This window comes from Oenanthe melanoleuca, chromosome 5 (assembly GCF_029582105.1).
Source record: "Oenanthe melanoleuca isolate GR-GAL-2019-014 chromosome 5, OMel1.0, whole genome shotgun sequence".
NCBI lineage: Eukaryota > Metazoa > Chordata > Aves > Passeriformes > Muscicapidae > Oenanthe > Oenanthe melanoleuca.
In genome coordinates this window covers 23,396,292-23,422,583 of record NC_079339.1, presented here as the reverse complement: position 1 = coordinate 23,422,583, position 26,292 = coordinate 23,396,292, and the positions used below count along the sequence as shown (strand labels likewise).

At 40.9% G+C, this 26,292-nt stretch overlaps 2 protein-coding genes across 3 annotated transcripts in view; one reads left to right on the top strand and one right to left on the bottom strand.

The window, feature by feature from the left end:
• Nucleotides 1-8,922, bottom strand: part of LRP4 (LDL receptor related protein 4) — an 81,275-nt gene extending 72,353 nt beyond the window's left edge. For both annotated transcript variants that reach the window (XM_056492616.1, XM_056492617.1), the window contains exon 1: nt 8,729-8,922. In XM_056492616.1, the coding sequence (XP_056348591.1) occupies nt 8,729-8,813 (85 nt within the window). In that variant the 5' untranslated portion in view covers nt 8,814-8,922. The remainder of the gene's footprint in view (nt 1-8,728) is intronic.
• Nucleotides 8,923-23,042: 14,120 nt separating this feature from the next.
• The window catches only part of CSTPP1 (centriolar satellite-associated tubulin polyglutamylase complex regulator 1), a 78,623-nt gene continuing 75,373 nt past the window's right edge, over nt 23,043-26,292 (top strand). Inside the window, exon 1 of the mRNA XM_056492614.1 lies at nt 23,043-23,318. Coding sequence (XP_056348589.1) covers nt 23,273-23,318 — 46 coding nt within the window. The 5' untranslated portion in view covers nt 23,043-23,272. The remainder of the gene's footprint in view (nt 23,319-26,292) is intronic.

Sequence of the window (26,292 nt, the reverse complement as noted above, 5' to 3'; positions counted from 1 at the left end):
GTGCCCGGGGTAAAAAAACCAAAAAAAACAAACCCCCTAAAACCAACAACTAAGACCTGAAAGGTCTAAAGGTCTTCTGTTGTTTAAGGTAATGCTGACTGCAGGTCTGCATTCTTCCATAGTAAAAAATGCAGTGAACAAAGGCTTACAGACAGTATTGATTCATGAGTGGTGACAGTTCAAACTGGAACACATGAGGTTACCACCCTTGTGGTGGAGATAACTGCTCGGCAATCAGCTCTTCATGAGTCAACACCCTCTTGCAGCTGCTTCTCACTGGATCAGAGAAGAAGTCAGATGAAGAGGCAGCCTTCCCTAAGATAGCAAAGGGCCATAATCACATCAACCAGACAAATCAGTCCTTCCCTGTAACCAAGACAATCCCCAAGAAGACTCCCTTCAACACTTCATCTCTGCATGCATACAGCTCTGAGCTCAACCTGCTCTTTCCTTGTATTTAACTTAGGTCTGTTTGCAAGGCAATGGCTATGGCTCTTCAAGGACTCCTGACCCAGTCTCTCTTTTCTGCACCATGCTTTCTAAGATTTAGACACTGAATACTTTCATTTGAGATCCATGACAAAAATGCAGGTAATCCGCTAGCACTCCTATTTAGCAATGATTATTCTCTCCTGTTTCTTGCCTATTAAAGTCTCCAAAATGGTAGCCTCCAATCTATCTCCCCTTTCCCATACCACAAACTCTCTAGTTTTCCCTCACAGACAGACTCATTATGTTTTTCCTCATGCTAATAGGTACTGTGGTGATCAAGGCCCTTTTATAAAGGCAGCACAAATATGTGGCATATCCTCCAGCCACAAGAAACTCAACTCAGGCTTTTCAGGAGTAGCAGGCTTCGAAAAATCACAGTGAGAAGAATACAGTCTCTAAAGCCTCAAAAACCTAATTTCTTAAATTTGTCAAGCCTGAAGAAGTGGCAAAGTCTGAATAACAAAGAAAGGACAACAGTAAAGCTGGCTTCCTCTTAACAAAGGCAGTTTTAATTCAGAGAATTATCCTACCTCCTGGTTCATCTCAGAAGCTTGTAACAGAAGCAGGAAATTACAACCCCAAGACTTCTCTTTTTTCCCCCCTGCCCTCAGAGTTGCAAAGAAAGGATTTGACTATTCAGCAGTTATGGAAATTCAGAACTAAAATTGGGTGGGAGCACAAAGAAAAGAAAAAAAAAAGGAGGAAAAAAAAGAAAAAAAAAGAAAGAAGGTGTGTTTTTATTTTATTCTACCCTAGATCCCACGAGACAGTTCTGATACACCAAATGGCTGCACCTTAAGCAAGAACCTCTCCCAGCACCACCAGCTGTCACCAAGTCAAATGAACTGACTGAGCTGGAGATTCAGGCTAAAGGAGCAGAGTGTGTATTTCCTTCTAACCTTACATGGTCCCAGAATGCTTCTTACCAGCCTTTCAGAGAAGGCTGAGAACATCAGATGTCTTTGTTTTAACTGTTCACAATAGTGACTCACTCTTTCACATAGAAATTCTTAATGGGGAAGGAGAAGTAGGCTGGTTTTCCAGGAAAGGAGCAATTTTCTGCCACCAGACTTACACTTGTTTCTATATCTAGACTTCTTACCAAATGCATAGTAATCTCCTATTCTCATTTTACACTTTTGTCTAAGCAATTATCCCCAAAATTCCAGCTTCTCACTTCAGTTTTGCCCTCCCATTCCACACACATTTCCAGACTACACTGTCCTCCAAAATACCTTCCTGGGCATCCCACTCAAAAATCCTTCTGGCTTATGTGTTCCCAAGACTGACAGATTCCACATTCCACCACTGCAGACAGAGGTGGTGATGGACCTATCTCATGGGTTCACCATCTCAGTGTTCTGCTAATGTCTCCCTTTCCACCTCTGACCCTATTGCTAGGCTCCTAGTATTTCATAAAATCACTCCACTAGGTCAGGGACTCTACTGTCACAAATTCCTAAAAATCTGTCACATCCTCCTTTAAAGCATTAGTAAAATAAGTCTTTCCCTGTCTCAGCAGTTAAATTATGCTCAGTGCTCATCTTCACTTTCAAAATTTCCATCTTTTATCCTACCTAATTAACAACTCTTTCTGCCATCAGATCCCACATAATTACTCCACTTGGATTTCCTTACACGACTCTTCTGTTCCTTTGCCAGCTCAAGTCCTTGGCTCTCATTTCCAAAATGCCTATCTTTGCTCCTGTTAATATCTATATTCCTATATCCCTCTACCTTCTTCTCATGGTTTACACTGCTCTTGCATCTGCTTCCTCATCCTTATTTAAACAGTTACCAGCTTTCAGTAGTCTTTGATGTCAACTTCTACCCAAAACCTCTCTCTATCCTCGTTCTAAGAAGTGATTGGAATGAAAAACTTTGGAAGCTTTTCCCATTAAACCAAAGCTAAAGGAAATTTAATTAGAAAGCAATACCATTTTAATATTGACCTTATCTATCCCAGAAGAGTTATCACACCCCTGATCCTTATCAGATTTTAGATGTCCAATTAAGACTATAAAGCCTTTGGGGCAAACGTAGCCTCCTCCTTCATGTTACACAGACCTACAGCACCTAGACCAATCCTTAAGTTAAGAAAACATCTCAGAAAGTCTAAGAACCTGATTTTTCCAAGGACAATACCACTCCACTGTGATTTGGAAATTACCAGAGAAGTTAAAAATCCTCACTTTTTGAAACTTCAAAACTCAAGAATAGGGATCCCCTCAACAGAAATAATGTCTGACCATGTCTGAGAAGAGAGGAGCTGGGTACAGAATGCACTGAAAAGGTTCTTCCATGGTACCTCCAGCTCCTTCCTGCCTCAAATCCCCAAAGCCATTACTTATCCACTTTGAAACAGCAGGAGAGTCACTCCTTTTTTCCTCCTCTCTCCAGAAGGAGCACAGCAGAAATAAACCTCGAGTGATAAATTATGCACCACTTTTGTGTGGCTGCCTCTTGGCCAGACGGGAAATTTTTCTCCCAAAGCCTTTTGTTTCCAGCTTTGATCCCAGTGTTGGATCCGCTCTGTTCAGCTTTCCCTCAGCATGGAGGTGAAGGGAGAGCTGACACAGGCCAAGTTCAGGCTTACTGCAAGTCACAGTCAGATCTTCCATTAGCCTTCTCCCCTCCCCCTTTCCAACTGGAACTCTCCTTGAGTTTGAAAAGATCCTATTAAACATTTTCCAGAGGGCCTTACAGAGGATACATTATTTTGATGGATGCTGGGACTAAAGGAGGAGGATTTCTAAGTACAGTGAAATAATGGAGTATGTTCTAATGGGTTTAAGAGATGCCCGGGGGCACCAAGTAAGTTCCTTCTCTGCAAATCAAAAACACAGAAGACCAGAAAATGGAGCCGAACAACTGAACGCCAGGAAGCGGGGAAATCGGGCTCTATTTAACTGCTGCTCTTGGTTACAGCCAACTTCAGGCTGCTTGGAAAAACAGCACACACACATATCACTGGCACAAACTTAACAGGAGAAAACAAAGAGACAACAGGGGTCAAATTGGGGGTGGCAAGTAGGAGAAGGATGGAAGGCTGGGTCCCCACCCCCTACCAGAGAGTCGGATCAATTATCCTTGAATACTAACAAGATTTCTGATTAAAGAACTGCTGCTATGCAATAGAAACAGAAAGCTCCAGCAGCTGGGAGGGGCTGTCAGGCACTAACAAAGAGACACAGAAGACTATGCCCTGCTAGGGCATACGGAGGAAGTCACCATGCTGGTAGCCAGGAGAGGGGTCTCTCCTGCCTGGAGTCATGATAACGTCTCACTGGTAGATTGTGCTGGTCATATGCTGGTAGATTTAACTCCAAGAGTAAAACTGAACCTTGACACTACAGAACATGGAGACTGTTTTCAGGCAAATATATTATCTACTGGAAGCTTTGCTGGACAACACTTCTTTACACAACCTCATCACTATAGTATAGGAAGGTGAATTCCACTCTAACCCACCCAGGGAAAAAATCTGGTGCTTTTTACATCTGAGTATTGCAACACCAGAAAGTTGCTATCAACATACAATAGCTTGAGAAAGAAGATCTGTGCCATCTTTGGTCATACACTTTTTGACAAACCTGCAATTGGCAGCACAAACATTGAATATGCATCTACATTACTGTCTGTTAATCTTAATGGTTTGTGATTTGCTAACTGGCAGCTAATACCAGAAGAACCTAATCACCTAAGAACCTCATGACACACAAAGCTTCTGTTACTACTTTTCAACCCACAGGTGTGCTAACATGCTTATACCAGAATACTTAATACATCTCATACCATCAGAATCGGGCTCATGACACTTCAATTCCCTTTTTTTCTTTCTCTTCCATATTAAATTATGTAATTCCCTGATATGAGGAATTTCAGTCATTCACAATTCAGCACTACAAAAGTCAACAAACATCAGCTCCATTTGATGTTAATAAAGTCTTTATGAAAACTCGTTTTCCTTTCCTTACACAGTGAGCCTCCTTTCATCAAGGCTCACAACAGCCTTGGAGATCTGCTGCTCACAGAAAGAATGACTGCAGCTCAAGAGTACCCCAGCACAGGCTGGAATGCTTCAGCATGTAACACAGTTCTACATAAGAGGCAAAAAACATGCCAGGAAAGCTGAAAAACCTGAACATGAATTCTCTCACAACAGAAGGGCAGTCAGATACTCCCAGGTAACAGTCCCAGAGCAACCAGATATCCAGCATGAATAAACCACAAGTCTACAGAATAACAAGCCCCTGGATCCATACGCTTACTATCTTTAGTACAGTGAAATGGAAGCCTACAGAGAGAAGAAAGAAGAGATTCAAGAAGCAATATATTGCCCAGTTTTCACTCAGCAGTGACAAAAAAAAATCCTATAAAAGAGTAATACATAACCTAACGGCAATAACAAAGAACCATTGGCACTACAGACACAAAGTAAGAGCCTAACCATCAAGAACATGAGATTCATAGTGGATGACAACTACATTTAGTGTGTTCTGCCATTATCTGTGTGAAACACAGCTGCTAAATACAGTATGCCATTTAAGGGAGTAGATTTGTTGTATGCCAGAGATCCAGCTCTGGATGTATTATTAGGTAAAACCAGACATCTTAAAAGATGGTCAGTTTAAGTCTACATATATAGTATCTGACTATGTAAACCCATACAAAACCTATGAAAACATCACAAATAGCTAAGCTAGAAATAACAGCAGACAAGAGAAATTAAATATCCACCTTTCTTTTAGTAACACCTTCTAACACTTTGCAACAGAGAGTCGGTAAAATTTCTGTGGTTTTATGATCTTTTGACCATCAGCAAAAGAAATGCAAGTAATATTAAAAAGAGAAATAGTCACAAGCAGCAAAGGAATCAAATGAAGCTGCAGAACATGCACTTACTAAATAAACCCATTTTTAAAACCTTGACTGGTTTATAAGATAATATCTCTTTATCAGCTTTTTAAGTGTTATGAAGCATACATTCTATTGTGTTCGACGGTAAGTTGCATTCTAGGGCAAATGGAGTTGGCCTTGGGCAAGACAATTTCTACTTCACTTCCCACATTTACAAAACAAGGATAATATTTGCCTATTTCACAAGACTGCATGAAGATTCAAGAGCACTATCAGACTACAGATCATTCTCATAGAATTAATGTTTTAACTATTTTTTAATGTTAATTTCACTAGTCTGGAGAGCATTTACAAGTAAAAACAAAATACAAATCACTTCAATTTATTTTTCTAGTTAACATACAGAAAGTACTGCTCTCTGGTTTGAACTACAAACAACTTAATAATGTTTATACCTAACCACTTCTGTAACTTCAAGGAATACAATGTAGAAAAATAGCTACCAGTTTTCTGAAATCACATTTTGTGTCCCACAGGAACAGAACATCCCTCTTCAAGGAACACAAGACACTCTGGAAATGCAAGCACTTTATGTAACTACGCACCTATTAATTTTCTTGCTGAATACACCCACACTCCCAAGATACAAGAAGAGTTTCTCTATTGCAGAAAATAGTGCTATAGCACACAACTGAAAGCTTCTAGAAAGATAATATAAAAGAAAACTGCTTATATACATTAAATAAAACAATAATGCTAACTTCATACTGGAAGATTTATGCTATATGTTTTTCCTCTATGTTTTAGTAGACAGAATGGTCAAAAGCAAAACAAAAAAAAACACCACTTGCAGCATGCTGCTTCTCATTTTAGAAATATACAGAATGCTACTCAGTGCTATCACCAATTTGGAAAAAAGAAACTGAAGATAATTCAAGGTGATCAAGAGATCTGTGAATATCATCCAAATTGATGATTGGCAAGCCCCAGCATCTCAGCACACCCAGGAAGTGGAACATTATCAGCTCCAAGTTGACAGTAAGAAAATGGGTGCTTTACACTTGGCTAATAGCTGTAGAATTTACAGCAATGTCAAGCACAGGCAATGGAAATGGTGATTCCCATTGCAAAATATATTTCTATATAAGTAACACATCCATGTTTCCAACTGTAAAATGTAGTCAAGATGTTTCAGAAGTGAAGCTCTGATATTAGCTATGTATTTTTCTGGCAAAGCTCCAGGAGCCAGAACAGCAAACACATCAGCCAGACAGGTTCTGTGACATTCTGTATTTATACTAACACAGAGCATCCTAACACCAGGTCCTTCTTCACTCCAGTCACCAGCAGTGCATGACATTAGCATTAAATTCCCCCTCTATACCTGTCTTTACCTGCAATGCACTTTTCCAAGAGCTCAAGGTACTTGCAGACCTCTTTTGTTGGTTTGGAGGTTTTTTGGCACAGACTTCTCCAGTTTGATCTGCCACTATCCACTACAAAAGAGTCAAAGGTCAGTCTTGCAGACTTGTTTGTTTTACACTCTCCTGTACTGAGGCACAGCAGTAAATGACCAATTGTTTCTAACAATTTACTTGTTTGGCATGGCAACTTCCATAGATCCTTTATGACCGTTAAACTGCACACCACCCCTGCATGTACTTCTAAGGGACAACTCTGAAAATTTTCTAGCTAAGTGGAGGAACACTGACTCATCACAAATTTTGGCCACTTCCATCCTAGTATCTCCTCATGTTTTTTCTTGCTTCAAATAGGAAAAAAGATTGCTCAGGAATTGTGTCCTTATTTCCTTATACTTTGATGGAGGAAAGAGGATATTCACTTCTGGAAGCAGCTGGCACATCCAATCATAAACTTATAGTCATCTGACAAGATGATACGCAAAAGTGCACTGATGGGAAAACTACTTGAAAGAGAAACAAGCTGCCATAAAAAAAAGCATCCTAGAGACATCAAGGAACAACCACCTACTAGTAAACTTGCATTTTACAATCAGACATCCCCCACATGGCTGTTAACAGCCCAGACACATTAACTAGGAGCACCTGGGTAACAGCCAAAATAAAACACATCCAGATCTGTACCTACACTAAGTTGTATCTTTTAGATCCTTCTCACTCCTAGAGGGCAACTAAGTATCTGTATTTGGGAACTCAAGAGTACTTCTGGCTCCTAAAAAGCAGGCTATCTGATAGACAGAACTACAGCCCTCTCTAGTCAGTCTATTCAAGCTGGCTTCGCACATTCTTCAAAGCTGCCTGCAATTACGTTTCTTGTTAGAAGAGAAATAATATTACTTGAAACCAAAACTCCCTATGATTGTGCCCCAGGGGCAATACTTGTAGAATGATGGAGGTCAGCAGCACTACTGCAAATGCTTCCTGTAATTTCAGAGTAGCAGAGGAGAAAACGGATGGGTGAAATTATACAGCAGCTGCCAAAGCACTGAAGGGAAAGAAATGAGGTACGTATCTCCTCTCCATACCCCTCCCCCAAAAGCCTTCTAACTCCTTTCAAACAATTTTGCCGTTTAGATGTTTTCTTCTCCACCCGGCGCACTTGTAAAATCAAGAACCACCGCACAAGACGAAGAAACAGCAGATGCCAATTGATAGAGCAACCATCTCTAAAAAGCTAAAGTTTTCATGGCGAGCCTTCATGGGACTACCTCCCGGCTAAGAGCGCAGCGAAACCCTCCCCTCGTCACTATTTTTGGTACTCCTGCTCTGGCCCCTATGTGCCAGGGCGCTGCGGGAGGACTCAGTCCCCGCCGAGGCGAGGCAGGTAGCCCGGGGCGCCACCGCGGAGCCGGGCTGTACCTTTAAGGGGCCCGTCGCGGCGGGTGCGCGGCTGCATTCCTGCTCCGGAGCGGCGGCTGTCCCGACACGCCGGGCACGGCAGCCTGCGAGGCAACCTGCGCGCCCGCCCCGGCCCGGCCCGCCGCTCGCACCGCGGGAACAAAGCCCGCGCCCGCCGCCGCCAAACTTCCGCGGGGGGCAGCGGCCGCGTGGGCGCTGCGGGCTCTCCGCTGGGGAGAGCCCGCCGGCCAGGACAGCACCTCTCCGCGACCCGCGCTCCGGCCTGACGGGGCACTCCGCCGGCTCCAGCCCACCGCGCCGGGACGCGGCGAAGGCGAGATCCCCGCGTCCGGGCGCGGGACGGGGCGCGGACAAAGCGCTGCGGCAGCGGCGCGGCGCAAGGCAGGGCAGCGCTCCCCGGCCGGCGGGCGCGGGCAGGTGAGCGGCACGGCCGGGCAGGACTCTCCGGCCGGGCAGGAATCGCCGCCGCCGAGCCCGGGACGGCAACTGGGCCCCCGCGCTGCCGCGGGGCAGAGCGTGCCGCGGCAGCCGCTTACCTCTGGAGCGGAGCAGCGCTCCCAGCAGCACCAACAGGAGCTGCGGAGGCGCGGGCAGGAGACAACCCCCGCCACGCCGCCTCATGGTGGCAGCGCCCCGGCCCCGCGCCCGCGCCGCCCGCAGCGCCGTCGCGGCTCCTCCTGCGCGGAGCACCCCGGCACGACCGCCGCCCGCTCCGTCCGCAGCCGCGGCAACTCCGGGGCCGGGGGCTCCCTCCCCGCTCCGCCCGCCCAGGCCCGGCCCCGAAGGAGGAGCCCCGCCGGGGCAGCCCCCGCCCCGCTCTCCCCAGAGCCGAGGCAGTTCGCAAACTTTCGGCGCGGCAGAGGCGGTCCTGCGCCCGAGGCTCCGCGCAACTCCCTTCCCCACCCTGTGGGGCCGTGGCCCATGACCGCAGCGCGACCCCTGGGCTCGCCCAGAGCCCCCGGACCCCCTCAGCCCTTGCCCCGGGTAGAGCTCCCTCTCCGCGGCGGGGAAGCCCTTCCTAAAGCGGCTCCGGCGCTCGGGGCCGTCGGTGTTGGCTCTCTCTGTCCCAACTCCCGCGGCATCGCCAAGGAACACTGCTCCGGGCTCTTAGCTGCCCGCCGCAGGGCTGCCCGGTATCCGATCCCAGCGCGTTGCCACCACTTTCCGACTTGTGCCAGCTAGCTGTACCCAGGACAAATAACCGAGCCCTTCTCCCCTTCCCGTCCCCGTTTGCCCAATTCCCTTCGAAAGGGAAATAGTCATGAGCCCTTTGCCCAGCATGCATGAAGTACCCATGAGAAACGTCTGATTTTTCCCTCCGTTCGTGACAATATTCTGCTGTTTGGTGTTTTCCTTACAGCCGCGGTGTCTGAAGATAGCTAAGTAGGTATGAATCTCAGGTACCCTAGAAAAAGATTTAGGGTCGTTTCCTGCAGGAGTCGAAATTAACACTTGAACAATTGGCTTCTATGCCTTCTGTTCTGTGCTGCGTTAAAAAGCAGGCGGGCTTTCTCTGGAGATCACCCTTAGAGCCAGTTTTATGATCCTTTTGACATAATTTGACATTTTAATACATAAGGTTGACAATGCAAGGAACTCTTGTTAAATAATTAATCTCAGTTGATTTCAAAGTATAAACTTGAACAGAAAGCTGACTCAGTCCAAACCCTGGACCACAGGGAAAGATGAGAATTTTGTCAAATTGACACCAAAGGGCCAGTAATAGAAACGGTCTTATTTAAAGCCTTCCCATAGATGAATGCAGAGGAAGCTGCAATTAATCCCATCCTTTAAACAATCACAAGAATAAAAAAACGGCACAGCATGAGATTGAGAGAATTATGCCACTCCTATAAATTAAGTGTAAAATGGTGAGGACAAGGAGTATTATTAAAAATGTCAATGTAAAATTAAAACAGGGACTGAGTCTTGACAAATTGTGCTCAATGAAAAGAGAAAATAATCCAACACAGTTTTGCTGAGGAGAACTCCCAAGAGCAGGAACACCACAAGAAACAGCAAGCAGCAAACCATGCTTAAATATACTTTACATGGCCACTAAAAATTTTTAAAAGCAGATTTTTTTTTTCTCTGTATGCAGAACCACTGCTTCAAGATAGGAATAGATCCACACTAGTGCAAGATATGCAAAATGTGCAAAACTGCAGAAGAGTAACAACAAATACAAGCAGTCAAGTGGGACTTGTTGAGGTGAAGTGATTAAAAAACTTCTCTATTTCAATGCTGACTTGGAATCAGTGACAGACTGAGGCACAGAAAGTATAAGCAATTACTGTAAAGTAATAAACTCCAAGATATCAGGGTTTAAGATGGTTGAAAGGGGGGAATTCTGAATAGTGGGTTAAAGTTAAGAGAGAGAAAACAATAACCTCACACTGACTGGCCGACTGACTAGAATGCAAAACCCTCACTGTATCTCCCTAAAATACAGAGCAATATAACCAAAATAATTTAAGTTTATATTCTCTACTAAGGCTAGATCTTCAGGTAGTATAACTCAGAGTTTTTCTGACTTCAGGCTCACAGAAGCTTTTAGAAGTTCAGGTGCTGAAGTACTGAGTGTGATAAAGCACAGACACAGGGCCCAGAACTTCCTGATAATTATATACTTAGGTCATGGAACAGGTAGCTGTTGAGATGAGTGTTTTCCTGTGTTTGAAACAAAAGCCTCTTAAAAAATATTGTCCTAAATGCAAATAAATTCACCTATTAGCTCTTCAGTTCTTCCCTCCTCAGGGAACAAATGTTTTTACCCACTCTGTTGAAGTGTGTTTACCTCTGCATCCTGCACTGTATTCTAGCAAATTACTTTCCTCTCTAAGATCAACTTCCTTAAACTATAGCTCTGTCTTATTAGTAAATTTTTAAATTCCCTGGTGAAATATTAGAGAAGCACATGGTATTCTTTCACAAAAATCTCCTAAATAGGTTTCAGTCGAACAGATGAAAATTTATATTATGAACTTCTCAATTACCTACCTGTTGATAAGTCTTTTAATATAGCCCTGGATACATGTGGGATCTTTGAGGAATATTTGTAAAGTAGATTTATGCCAGGTAAAATGGATATTTATGGTAAAAGCAGAATGTAGCAGTTGCTAAATAATGTTGGTGAAATTTAACCATATGCTTTGGTCTTGCTTCTTTCAGACCAAATAACTTTAAGATTATGTAAACATCAGAATACACTTCAACCTATGCACAATGTAGGTACTTGCTTCTACCCACACCTATGAGAGAGGAACATCACAAACTAACCTGCAATAATATACAGACTGCTGATAAGTGATATATAACAAAAGTATTGTGAGACAGATGAGAAAGAAGTAATTAAAATATATTTAACAATTAATTTATATTACAACATCCCCAAGCAAAAAAAAAACAAAAAAAAAAAAACAAACCCAACAATCAAACAGACAAACAAACAAACAAACAAAACAACTCCACCAGTCATTATAAATGGAACAGGAAGAAGATTATTATCCTAATAAGCATTTTGGGACTTAATTCAGATACACCCCCTCCAAAAAGAAACATTGGAGAAATAAACCAATCCAATGATAGAAAATAAGTGCTATGAAATAATACTAGTAATTTGCATCATTTTCAGGGTGATTGTAAATAACAAACCTGTGTCAGGAAAAAGACAACCAAGAACATGGTGTAATTGGAAAAAAAAAGAAAGAAAAGGACCAGAATGAGGTAGGATTGTTAGGGAAAATACTTTATCAATTTTGAAACTGCAAAGATCTTAATAAGAGGTTTAAAGAAAGAAGAGGGGGGAAAGAAAAAAATAGTCTAAGTCTTACCTAGCAAAGAAATTTTAAAGGATTCAAATGAGCTTTTCCTTGCAAAGATGCTTCTCCATACCTCAAGTTTCCTAGAAGACAATGACACAGAATTACACATTGGGTACCTTAATGGTTGTGTTCAGAAGGTTTGGGGCAATCGTGTTTCAAATACTTAAGATAGAGTGAATTAATTGACTAGAATGAAAAACACACATGAAAAATGGGGAAAATAAATTGTGTTAAACCAAGTTTCCTTTTTGTAATGTAAAGCTCATTGTGTGAACAGAAGGCAACAGACATGATCCACCTTGTATGGCTTTTGGCATCATCTCACAAGACACCTTCATAGAGCAACATTTTAAATACAGATGGGAAGGTGTGCAAGCATCTGATAGAAGGAAACCACAGTGGTCATTAGTCATTATTCATCAAAAGGCAAAGGCACTTCAGATCTGTTTCAAGATATGTCCTGAGTTCTGCTTTGTCTACTATGTTCACTGACAACTCATACAATGCAATATTTATGCTTGTAAAATCTGTGCTACAACAACTGATAACCCCAAAACAAAGGCAAAGGGCTGAAAACACTGGGAAGGATGAGATCAGATACCCTAAATCCTACTGACAAATTGGTCAGGTTGTCAAAAAAACAAGAAGGAAAAATACAGTAGTTAGAAACATATTATGCATGGGAAACAGAATGAAAAATTAATAAACTGCACTGAATTTTGGACTAGACAAAAATGCAGCATCTTATGATAACAAACAATATAAACCAACAGTGCAGCGGCACAGCCAGAAATGTGTTGAATTCTGCAACACCTTAACAGGTGTGCCACATATGAAATAATTTGATTTCTTAAATTTGCATAATACTGAAGCCCCAGTTGGATACTGTGTCTGGTCCTGCTTGAACACCATAGAAACATAAAAACAACTGTAGAGAAACAAGAAAATAATAAGAATAAGAAATGTATAAATCAAACCCTCTGAGAAAAAGCTGAAAGAATTAGGTATGCCTAGTCAAGAAATAAAAGCTTCAAGCCCAATGCAGCTTTCTGATATTAATAAAAGCTACTTACAGAGATGTTGATCAGCCATCCTCTATGGCTCCAGTAGAAAGACATGAAAGAGTCAACTTCATTTGCAACAAGAAGTGCTTAAAAGATTTTTCAGATCAGCATTCCAACTGAGGATTTTTCAGCAATGGAGCAGACTATCTAGGGGGACTGTGGAATCTCTTCCACTGGATTTTTATAAGAACACAATTTGATAAGCACACTGGTACTAGCCTTGATATATGTTTAGTCTTGATGCAGTACAGACTGGACTAGGTGATCTTTTGGAACTCCTACTGAATTTTGGATTCTACAATGGATATAGTTCAGGAAATTCCAACTGGAAAGATAATTACAAACTCTGCACTCTGATTGATCAAATTCTGTGAGCTCCTCTAGTGAGCTCCACTAATAAACAGAAAAGCCAGGAAAACACCAAAACATTCCCAACAGGGCTCTAAGTTCAAGATAAAATCATAGGCATTAGAACATGAGGTTTTCCAGTACCCCTTTTAATTTTTTTAGTTATTTCCCCAGTACATTACCCATATCAGCTCCCTCTTCCATACCACCAGTGAACTAAAGAGGTGGTAGCTTGGATTACCAGGTAAGTTAAAAGTCAGATTTTACATACGCGTAAGACAGTTGGGTGTCCGGCTTCACTGATGTAAAGAAATAATTTAATTTTCCAGAGAGCTGAGGGATTGACAGCTTTTACATCTGGTTACCTAGTTTTTAAATTATGGCCTCTGTGTTAAACACATTAAATGAAATTTTAACATCGATACATATTTTATGTTATCACGTTTTCCTTTGTTGCCTTCCCTTAAATTTTCTAAGTACTGGCACTACTACTGTGTACCCAGAGATGCTCGTAGGTGTCATAAACATTCAAATACTGTCACCATTGTCCCCTCCAGTGTTTCTCAAGTTACCACTCACTTACTCTTAATAAAACCATATGCTATCTTCTGTAGTGTTACCACAATTGTTTTAACTTACAAAAATATCAAATTCAGGTTAGAAGGTTAGAGTTTATGTGTTACTTAATTTTCTTCACCTTTCATTTAACTGCTGTTTTCTAAGCATTCCAATTGCATATTTGTTTTGGGAAACTTTACGATCGTCTCATGGACCACTATTAATTGTATTTTGCGGTGCAGACCAGCAAAACTAAAGACAACATTAAATGGCTACATTCAAAAGCTGAGACAAAAAGAAACTTGCAAAAGGTCCTTTGTAATGTAATGTCCAAAGTACAGATTCATCTAACCCCACCCCTTTTCATGTGTGTGTGTGTGTCTAGAAGGCGGGACAGAAACTACCTCTGAGGTGCTTTAATCTTTCACTCTTGGGGGAAGAAAAAAAAAAAATATGAAAAGGAAAAAACCCCATAGTAAATTGACTCTCAAAACAGGAAAAAAACCCCCAAAACCAACAGAGCAAACCACACCAAACTAAACCAAATCAAACCAAACCTTTCTTCATATTTTCTTTGAGATGATAGCTCTTCCTGTGTTTTTGAAAGCTGGTTCTGCTCCTTCTTTTTCTGGTTCCCTAACATCCTCTATGCAACAATAATGCAAATAAACACCCTCTTCTATTCCTGATGAGACTCCTCCCTGCAGTGAAATGGCAATTATCCAAGCTTTGCACAATGTCTGTATTGCAAAGGTGGCCTATGGCCTACCCTTAGGAGCTACACAGCTTAATGCCTTGACTCTGGCACAGAAAAAAAAGGAAAAGAGGAAGACCTTAAAATGGAAATGTTCTCTTAAAAGCCAGCAAAAGAAGAATTCAGTTTGAAGACAAAAGCCTAGCCACCTTTATTCCCCAAATGCATTCAAATGGATAAGTAGCAAGTTGTGTCTCCTAAATTAATTTTTGACTCCACAGAGAAGCATTTTCTAAAGAACTGAAGACCTGTCTTTCTTTGACTTCCAGCTATTAATGTAGTTTTCCATCAATAGTCTATGTACTCAAATAAGAAGTTTGTGGTAAAAATCAATCACATGATCAGAAAGAAAGATGACCTTATATCTCAGTATGTGGAATATCTTCGATGGGCTGACTTTTCCTTTTTTTAAAAACCTAGGATACATAAATCAAGCCTGTAAAGAAATAAGCAGTCATGGGAGTAGATGTGAAAGGAATAAACATCTTTTTCTCAGCTCACACACCTTTCTTGTTTGCAGAAGCCACTTTGGAGATGTAAAAATGTAGACAGAACGATAAAGAGAGTTTTCTTTTTTGAAGATGACTCACATCTAATACTTTATTGGCATGATGGGTCTGGCAAGTACTGCCAACACAAACAAGATATAACCCTTGAGTGTTTCTGATAAGATGTCAACCATCTGCTTTCCTATCAGGTGGCTGAATCAGAGATACCTCTTAACACCTCTCCCTCTGTCATACTAGTTCTTGATAAATGTGAGTGAGGGAACAAATTAATTGCTCTTTACAAGCACTGGGTGAGACCTAAATAAAGGCACAGGTGGGAGCATGATCCAGACTTGCACACCCCCTTTACATGAGTCACCCACACATATGCACACCTCCCTCCCAGTCACATATACTTGTATCCATATCATTGCAAGTTTAGGATTTTAGAAACTTAACACATTAATAGGATATAAGCATTCTATGAGTTTAAGATAATTGGGTTTGTGTATTGCATTTCCATCTATGCTTCATTCTAGGTCAGCAGAGTTGTTGGAAACTATCAGAGACTTGAGTGAGCAAAACCCAACACTTCTAATGCACAGGGAAGACCATGTCATAGTGACTACAGGTTTCTCTTGCTTCTGTTTCACATAACTTAGAGCACACTGAGTATGTTTAATAAGTATTAGAAATGGGCTCTACCACAGAATTTGAAAGAAACTCTGATCCACATCTAAACTTTACATATTCAAGGAGCATCTCTTTCTTCACTAACACAGTGTCAAATTTAACACTTAAAGTTAGAATCTTAAGGATATTTTCTTAATAGCTAATGTTATTATCAGATTCAAATGCAGAATGGTCAATCTATTTTGTTGTGGTATAGAAACTAAAATGATAAAGTTAACAAATCAAAAGAAAAATTTAAAAACATTCCTCAGATAAAACTTAATTAGATCTTAATTTCCTACTATATTCTGAAAAATGTTCCATGTTTCCTCTAGTCTGTTTAGAATTAATTGTCATAATCTTCATTTGCTGTTTCAGTCTCAGTTGGTTTATATTCTCTCTAAGTGATTTCCTTCTCTTCCTAAGTACTTCAACCATTATGTCATTCTCCAATCTCTATCTTCTCCTCTAGTGACTCCATAAAGTTGCTACTCTTGAAAACACCTTATGCATTATGCAGCAAAAAGGAAACCATTCAACACTATGTCCTCTTACATTATGGACTGAATCACCAGGCTACAGATGTGTGCTTTTGCTGGAAAAATATTTTGACTGCAACTCCTGAACAGTGGCAGGATTCTGCAGTGCTGTCTTCCATATGCCCTTTTGTGTAGTTAACAGACAGAATGAAGAATTCTTTTGCAAGAATACCACTATTTTAGTGAATCTGATATCTCCTCTTTCATTTTGTTGGTTTTTTTCCCTTGATTCATAATTTGCTTTTCCATGCAGATGTTATAAGACAAAATATTTTCAGAGTACTTTGCATGTGATTAATCTCTGTTCTGTACACAGAAAGTCACACACCTTTCCCATAAGAGCTGGCCACTGCAGCCATCAGAGTTATGGCTTCACTTCATTCCCCAGACATAACAGCTCACTCCCAGTTAGATCTGCCTGCTTTCTTGCACACACACAGAACCATTTAGTTATTATAATTTTCTCACACAGACACCTTGTCTAATGGATAACAGAGTCTGGCAGCTTATGCTTGCTAGGAACATTTGATAAGTAGAAAAAAAGAATGAAAATTGCTGGCCTTTTTGGGTTACCCCCCAGGATGAGCTAAGCCTTGGCTGTCAGAAATGCTTCCCATGCCAGAATTTCATAGTGTTATTTATTTTTACCAGGCATTTTAGACATTTTTTTTTTTTTTTGTTTGGCATAAAAGATCCTTCAAACTCTGCCAGAAATGGCTGTTTTTCTTCTCTGCATCATTAGTGGGGCAACATTCCAACAGAGAAGGGTCACTCACTTGGTACTTAAGTACTTTTAAAGATGTTGTCCTTTCCTTCCTGATGAGATAATGGGAATAAAAACTGGAGGAGATTCTTTCAACAGTTTGCTCTTACAAAAAAAGCCAACTTTGCTTACTAAACACTAAACTCAAAATCAGAATTTGGACAGTGCATTTAATACATGCCAGGAATCTATTATACAACTTACAGCTACCATTGATTTGAAAATGAACATGTGGCCTCCATGAGCCACAGAACCTGTCTTACCACTATTCCCTTTTCTCATAAGCACATCATGCACAATTCAAAAGCACTCCTCTTGTTGAGGAGTAGAAGAATATTTCAAGGGGTTGCCCCCCCCCACCACCAACTTGTATTTAAAACAAGGATCTTGAAGCTTATTTAGACCTAAATCATCAACAATACAAACGGATCTCAAAATCAGATCAGCTCTCTCCTAATTTTTTTTCTGTCAACTAGTTCAAGAGGGAAAATAAAATCTTAGTTGTCCAGATTAAAATGCAGTTAAACTAGTAAATAAAATATAAATTATGATGGCATCATGTTAACAGCACAGTTTCCTGTATGCTTATAACATCCTACTAGTTAAGTATATTCCTGACTTAAGACTTGCAGGTACAATTACTGGTGTCACAGTTAAGCTCTGTAATGGTACAAATGCTGGCTACTTAAGAGAGCTGCTGCTGTTCCATGTTATCTATCACTAACTGTAAAACACACAGTTATTTCCAGAGTTCATCTTGTGGCAGACGTTAGGAGAGAGAAACTTGGTGAATCTTATTTCTCAAAAGATCTTAAAGAACAGTGTAAGTCCTATCTGCTTGTCTAGGTTTTACCTGAAGAGGTAAACCAGTATTAATACTGTATTATTTGGGAAAAATAATTCATTTACTTGTGCAAAACCACTGTGCTGTAGGTAAAACCAGATAAACAGGTCATTCAGTTTGAAAAGGCTGAGTTCAGGAGAAGCACTACAAGTACTGTAATTTCTGTAAATGACTCTTGAGGAACTAACAATATAAAAATATGGATTTCATCACATAATTTCATTGTGGTTTTGGCTGATGTTTTTATTTAAGATAATCTTATTTTTAGTGCATGTGTTTAGAGAGTTTGGTCATAATTCATATAAATAATTATTAATTTAAAAATTTAATGAGATGTTTTTATGGGTTTGCAACTGACTCATAAATGAATCATCCAGCTTCAGTGCCACTGATTTTTAAAATTACTTTCAAAATAGAATTCTAATTTCACTTACAGGATTTCCAGTAATTTACCTAAATAATAGCATGTGAAACTCTTATTCTGCATTTCTTCAGCTCTCTCCTCAAAACTTACCTCTGCTACTCTGCCCAAAATAATAGATTATCAATAAAGATTGACAGTTGTTTAAGTAAATATTTTTCTCCTCAGAGTATAATTTGGTTTTCATGTGTCTTTTTGTAATCATACCTGCAATTTTATTAATTATTATGTACAAGGAAAAGCTCATCTGGAAAACATGTGGGAAGCCTTGAAGAACACAAAGCACTATCAAAGTCAAAAAAGCTGAGTTCTGCACAAGACAGGCTCTTAGCTAACTATGTTTTAAAATAGAATAAAGCTTTGGATGGCTCAAAGGATAAACAAGAAAGGCTAGAGACATTTTCTTAGTGTTTCTGTGAAGCTGTCTTACATTGATTTCACAGTCAGATGGAACAATACTGAATACAGACTACAGCTTAGTTCTTTGTACATTGTAGCAACAGCATTTCCATCAGTCATTTGAAGAAAAAAAAGTTTGTTTCCTCTAATACAGCTAACAGGCTGTATTGTAACTACCTTAGCAATAATTGTTAAAATTCTAAGCAAATGAAACGTTTCATTTCAAGAAAAGTAATAGAAACTAGGCAAAGTGACTCAGTCTGTTTAAAACAAGGCATTTCCTCTGGATTTTTTTTCTTGATATCTAGTCCTGTTTATTATTCTATATAATACTCTCTCTGAAAGAGGAGCTGCTGTTCAGGAGAACTTTGTATAATAAAAAGAAAATAGTTCAGTTCAACATTGATAGTATAATTCAGGAAGATGAACATAAAATTAGCAGAGAGTAAACTAAGAAATTAACATAGTGGGGGAAAAGTATATGTTTCTGGGGAAAAACAGAAATCTGATTTTAGCTAAGTTGCTGAGAAACACAAAACTTAGTCAGGAAAGAGGTTTTCAGTCCATGCATCTTAACCTAATAAGATATTTTATTTCATGACATAATTTAAATTACACCACTATTTTCAAACTTGTGGTCACATGGACTCTTATATAACTCAATTCACTCAGTTTATTAAATGTATGATTTATGAAATTCTACTTAAACCACACTTCAAAGTGAATTAAGCTAAATCAAATCAAGATCACATAACTCATTGTGCACAAAATGTACCAAAGTAGTCCAACTCATGATCCTCCTTGAAAGACTAATTTAGATACACAAACATCCCTGGTAAACAAAATGCAGCAATTTTAGTTAAGAGATGTAAGCACCACCATGATTCCAAGGGTAGATGGTGAAAGTGTACTCCATAGGCTTGCCCTGAACTGGTATCTGTACCTCTGATAATCTACCAAGAGGCTGTGACAGGGAAAAATAATTTTTTCATCATTCTTCCAGCTGTGTCCAAAAGAACATAAAGCCTTTGTTAGATGTGCCCCTCTGGGGGCAGCTATTAAACCACCAGATGGTTTGCAGTGGCCCAAAAAACCTTCTCAATTTATTAAAATGCACTAGCCTAGGGTTCTAAAATCAAGTTGGTAAAACAAACTTAACTCCTATGGCCAGGCTGGCAGCATTTCTCTCTTTTCAAGTCATGAGAGTGAAGGAACAGGTAAGTGCTGCTGATCTGTTATATCACCTAATCCAGACTCTGGCAAGCCAAGGGAGAAATAATGGTAAACAGAGGAGTCTATAAATGGCTGCAGAAATGACATCTTGTTTTTATATAATTTTCTTTAAGTTGTTAGCAATCAGGCATCATTACTACTGAAACTTATTGTTATGAAAACTGCAAATGGGACCAATGTCCAAAAGGTTTCCCTTTGCTGCTCTGGAGGAAATAACAAAGTCTAACCCATAGAGACCAAAGAGTAACAAGTGAGAAAAGGAAAGGGAGAAGAGAAGAGAAGAGAAGAGAAGAGAAGAGAAGAGAAGAGAAGAGAAGAGAAGAGAAGAGAAGAGAAGAGAAGAGAAGAGAAGAGAAGAGAAGAGAAGAGAAGAGAAGAGAAGAGAAGAGAAGAGAAGAGAAGAGAGAAAAGAAGAGGAGAGGAGAGGAGAGGAGAGGAGAGGAGAGGAGAGGAGAGGAGAGGAGAGGAGAGGAGAGGAGAGGAGAGGAGAGGAGAGGAGAGGAGAGGAGAGGAGAGGAGAGGAGAGGAGAGGAGAGGAGAGGAGAGGAGAGGAGAGGAGAGGAGAGGAGAGGAGAGGAGAGGAGAGGAGAGGAGAGGAGAGGAGAGGAGAGGAGAGGAGAGGAGAGGAGAGGAGAGGAGAGGAGAGGAGAGGAGAGGAGAGGAGAGGAGAAAGAGAAGCCCAAAGGAAAAACCAGAGAGATGTCAGAATATGTAGTATTCAAAAAGGCCTCTTGTAAATCACTGCTTCAGAACTGATCATGGCTAAACTCTGGTTTACAGAAATGGTTTAAACAACAAAAAGGAAACAGTGCACAGCCTGTGGAAGGCTCCTACCAGCTCAGCTGACTAGCATTGGAAGAGGTTTTTAAACACCAGAGACACTGGTGATGTGTGTAATAACATAATCCTGTCTTTTCTCTTGATTCTGCTTAAATCTACTTCCTTTCTAAAATCTGCCAAATTTCTGGGCTCAAAAATATCTTGTATCAATGTATTCTGTGATCTAATTGTATCTTACTAAAAAATATCCCATATTAAATTTATAGCCTATAACAAAATGCACAAAGTGCAAGACTGAACAAACTGAATTTTTGAATGAGTTTCATTGTAGCACAAATAATTTTAGATAAAATCATTTCATATGTTATGCTTATCCTCTTTAAGGCAATCTTACATTTTTTCAATCTTCCTTCATTCTGGGTTATCTCACTGTTTGCTCCCTAAACTATTCTCTCTGCTCATCTTTGAAATATTTATAGCTAAGCAAATATGCTTTTAAAGACAGAACAAAAGACAGAGGAGTGGTCCAGACAATCTTATGAGGGATATTAACAATTAAGTTATCTTGTTTGCCCTTTTTAAAGGTGGACATCCCTTAAATATAGATTAAAGTTGAGTTGCCAATGCCTCAGCATTTTCCTCTAGTGGAAAAAAGGCAGATCATATGCATGTACAAATGGTTCATTTAATTTCTGTTCTTTGTCATTAAAAACATAGATAATACTTGCAGTCCCTTTTTATTTTTTTTACTCCCAGGATTACATCCTGGACTGGTATTTTTTCTAATGGTGATGAAAGAAACTGCGAAGTAATTTGGGAATTTTAGCCACATCATCTTCTGGGAAAGAGGAGCCCAGCAGGCTTCTTCCAGCCACATGAAGAGCTCTGCCTCTCCTACATCCCTGGTACAATGGCCATTCCCAGACAAGTTCCCAGCCAAGAACAGAAAGAGCCCTGTGACTCAGGAGTTGTCTGCTCATTTCTACTTGAATCTACAGAAGTGACATTTTCTGAGGCTCCCCATAGCTACCTCATGTGATAATTGATAAATTATTTGTGTTAATTATAGAAGTTTTGGAGTTTGTATAAATCAGAATACTTAAAATAAGAAAAGAACATGGACCTAGATAAAGGGAAATATATGATTAAACCCACTCTGTTTAAATCCCCCTATTATGAATACTGTGTATACCAGTTTGTAAAAGAAAAAAAAGGGGTTTTCCATAGTCTGAAAGGTTTTTTTGCAGAATCAGATTTCCTGCCTTTGTGTAATCAATTGCAAGAGTTTGCAGAATCAGATTTCCTGCCTTTGTGAAATCAATCACAGACTATCTGCTAAAGATCAGACTTCCGATTTCTTCTGTTTTTTATCTACCAAGACCAGATGGTTACATGACCAATTGTCTGAAGAGCTGTCCCACCGAAGTTTGGAAGTTTCTTTGACCACCACTGCTTACCTTTCAGAATTATTACAACAAAACAATAACAATTATCGATTACTACAAGGAAAACCATACTATAAAAAGGGAGCTGCAAACCGGGTTCGGTGGGAGCATGCAGTGGTCGGTGACCCCTCGCGTTTTCCCCAGCGCTGCGTTGCTCTGTCTACATAAAATGAACCAATCTAAATTTTGCTAAATATCGAGACTTTGTTTCTCATTTATAACACTCTCCTGAGTACAAGGGATGCAAAAATTCCAGCGCTGGGATAGTATGGACAGAAGGACACAACTATGAAGGATCTCGTTGGTCAATCACACTTTCAGTCCTTGCTCTCTGGGACGAAGCTGCTACACATTAAATTCATTAACCCAGGGAAGTGGTCAGAGCACCAAGCCTGGCAGAGCTCAAGAAGCATCTGATCAATGCTCTCAAGCTCATGGTGCGATTTTTGGGCGTCCTGCAAAGGGCCAGGAGCCCGACTCGATGATTCTGATGGGTCCCTTCCAACTCAGCATATTCTATGATTTTAACTTATTACCACTCACCTTCAAATCAAGGCCTTTCCCCCATAGTGTAGTCCTAAATAATCCCTAGCAGCAGACACCTTAAATTAGGCAACTTGAATCTAATCAGAATGACTTTACTATGTCGGCTCTCAGGGAGAAGCTGCTGGCTCGCTCTCCCCTCTGTCCCTGAGGTCTCCCCGGGCCCTAGAGCAGCATCGCGGCCTCCTCGCAGCCCCTCCTCAGGGCGCTCCGGGCACAGCCCCTTCCCCGGGCCCAGCGCCAGCCTCGCCCCAGCCGCTGAGGGCAGGGCTGGCGGGGCCGGCTGTGGGCGCGGAACTGCGGCGCCGAGGGGCGTGTTCCCAGCCGGGCGAGCGGCCGAGCAGCGCCGGGAGCGTCGGGCGCCTTGGAAACCGGCGGAAGCCGGGAAGGAGCGGCAGGAGGAGGATGCTGAGCCCCGAGCGGCTCTCGCTGCCCGGGCCCGAGTACCTGGGTGAGGAGCGGGGCTGGGAGTCTTCCTGAGGGTTCTGTCCCGCCGATGTGCTGCGGCACGGGGAGGGCCGGCCCGTCCTTCCCGGGGGCTGCGGGGAGCGGCCCCAGGCTGGGCCGCTGAGGGGGCTCCGTGTCCGCCTGGGCTGGAGCGGGCAGAGCGGGCCGTGACAGAGCGGGGCTGTCGGGCGCTGAGGTGGGAGGGCTGCAGAGCCCCGGGGGCACAGGGAGCACCCCGCCGGTGCCCAGAGGTGTGGTCAACCAGCAGCCGGCCGGAGCCCAGCTGCCATCTCCTCGCTGTGAGCAGTAGCCAGCGGCGTCCAGCCTTTCTGTGATAGACTTCACCCATTACCAACCTGTTTTGCTCACAGATCTATGTGAGCATCCTTCTTTTATGCTCGTTTCCCAACAATGGGAGGGAGTGCTGCTCTTATGTTGCGAGATGGTTCGAATGTTGGCTTTTGTTCTGAAATAAGGTAGCATCTATGTTCCTTACATAAAATGAAAATCTTTTAACCTGTGAAGCATCCACTCCTTTGAAGACCGCATCCTTTTAAAGCTGGCTGTAACGGCTTGATGTTCCAGGAAGCTAAGGAGTGAAGTGATTTGACGTTAACGTGTCAAATAACAATAATTTGGATGGAATAATATGACTTCATTTAATTTCTGAAGAGGAGATGAATTACAAGTAGTAAGCATTTGGATTGTGTTCAAGAGGGTTTGTGAAGTGAAACTTTTCAGCCATTACTTCCTAGGCCCAAGAGACTGTTCGGTAATAATTCTTATAAAGGTATATAATTTTCAGTGTTTTCTTGTACAAGAGAAGGTCAGAAATGGAATAGATAGTTTTGTGCTACTTATTCCATCATGATTTTGCTATTTCTGTAAGTCAAAATGTAGCAAGAGTGTAGAAACACTGCTGTAAATGGAAAGCCTGTTTTGCAGGGGGCACTAGACTAAAGAGTTTTGTTTAACTATTTAAGCAAAGGAGTGATATAAGTCTTTTTAGAGTAGAATCTCATTGTGCTGTTGCTGCTAGGCTGCTGTTGGAGTATTTTGTGCCTACCTGCATAACTGCAATGCTGTTCTGTGTCAAGGAAACTCAAGGCAGAAATAGGTTTGTTTACTGCTTTATTCAGGGTGGCTCTCATGGGACTCACCTTGCTGAAGTTCTTATCACTGATTTCAGTTGTGGAGTTTTGGGTGTTTGAGAGCAGTATCACAGTAGCCATGTAGACACACTAGACACCCCCTTTGGGTTTGTGCTATTCTGCCTCACTATGTCAGCATTTTCAACCTACATGCTAATAGAGAAGTTCATAACTTTTCCAGAGTGGCTTTAGGTCTGCAAAATTTCTTTTTTTTAGTGAGCCAATTTGCTTTTAGGTTCTTGTAATTGTTTTTAATGAAATAGGCACTTTTAATTGTGTGAAACTTGTCAGTAAGGATTGAATCACTTGAAACAATGTAGGAAGCAGACTAAAAATACTTAAAGTGTAAAAATAAACCAGTTTTCTGTTGGACATCTGAAGGTAAGACATGAGATTTCTTAGATGTACAAGATTGTTAGGTGCAAGCAGCTTTACTAGCCACTTAAGTAAGCCTCCTTTTATCTCTGTGCCACATGCTGATTTGGAATTCCCTTTTGATTTTGTACAAATTTATAAATTATTCTGACATTGGGGTCAGAAAAAGATGCGTGTGACCACGTTAGGTTGAGGAATAACTTGTATAAGAGTGTGTTCTGTTCATTTCTTAATGTACCTTGGGTTTAGATTGCAGTTTCTGTTGTCTATTAGAGAAGGGGAAGCATATTCTTATTAGCTATAAATATTTCCAAAACCAGTGTTTCTGCCTTCATGAGACTTTGTAATTTGCCAAACTGCTCACAGATCCTTAGGAATTTAAGGAAAATTAAGGAATTTAAGGAAAATTAATTAAGGAAAATGCTTAAAAACCAAACCAAAACAACCCCCAACTCCCCCTTCTCTGACCCAAATAAACACACCTCCCCGTATGTTTTTCTAAATTCCTTTTCTGTTTTCTACATTGGCATTCTGAAATCACTGTTATTTGGATTGTTCTATTGTACACCTCAAAGTCTTGTTAATACAGTTTTCTGAAGCAGAGTTGTAAGGAACTGTGATAAATTTTACTTTCTATAATTTCATTCTGAAGTTGTGTTGCCCTAGCTTGCCACTTAAGGTATTCCCTCACAGACCAGATGACCCTGCCATTTCTGAGCTGAAATGGGTGACTCACTCAAACCCTTCTTCCCCTCTTCCCTTTCTCATTATCAAAATCAGGCCAACACATAAATTGAGCCAGAATAACATAATGTGCTACTTGCTGTGTTATTTTACACCTCCTGCCCTCCCCCCATTTGAGATAATTCTTCTACAACCAGTTAGAATGATAAGAGAGAAATAAAAACAGTTATGAGTTAAAATAGAAATGAACAGGGAGAGAATTAAGTATTCACTTGAGATGAAAAATAATTGCAAAACTTTGTTATGCCAGAGTTCCTGGAATATAAAAATCAGGGCAACACGTCTCATGCCACAATGAGACAGTAAGTAGAAGAAAAGAAATGACCATTACTTAGTGAATGGGAATGGAGATGAGGTCTGCAGAAAGGCTGCAGTGAAGATGATGTTGTTACAAGCAGGACATTATAAACAGTATTTTCACTGAATAAACAACATTATTGTTTGGGTATAGTGATGATAATATGTTTCTCATTTGATGGATGAGACTGGAACTACAGTAGGCAAAATGAGGCATATTTGAGACACTTTTTCATGCCTTCCTCATTATGGTTTAATAACTGGTGATTGTTCAGTTATTTATAGCAGGCAGCAGAGCACTTAGTGTATTGTTCTGCTCATGCAGCTGTCTCTGAAGCTTCATATTGTGTTACTTCTCTGCTCCCTTTTCCTGTTATCAAGAAAAGGCAGTAGAGTGCTGCAAATTTCCAA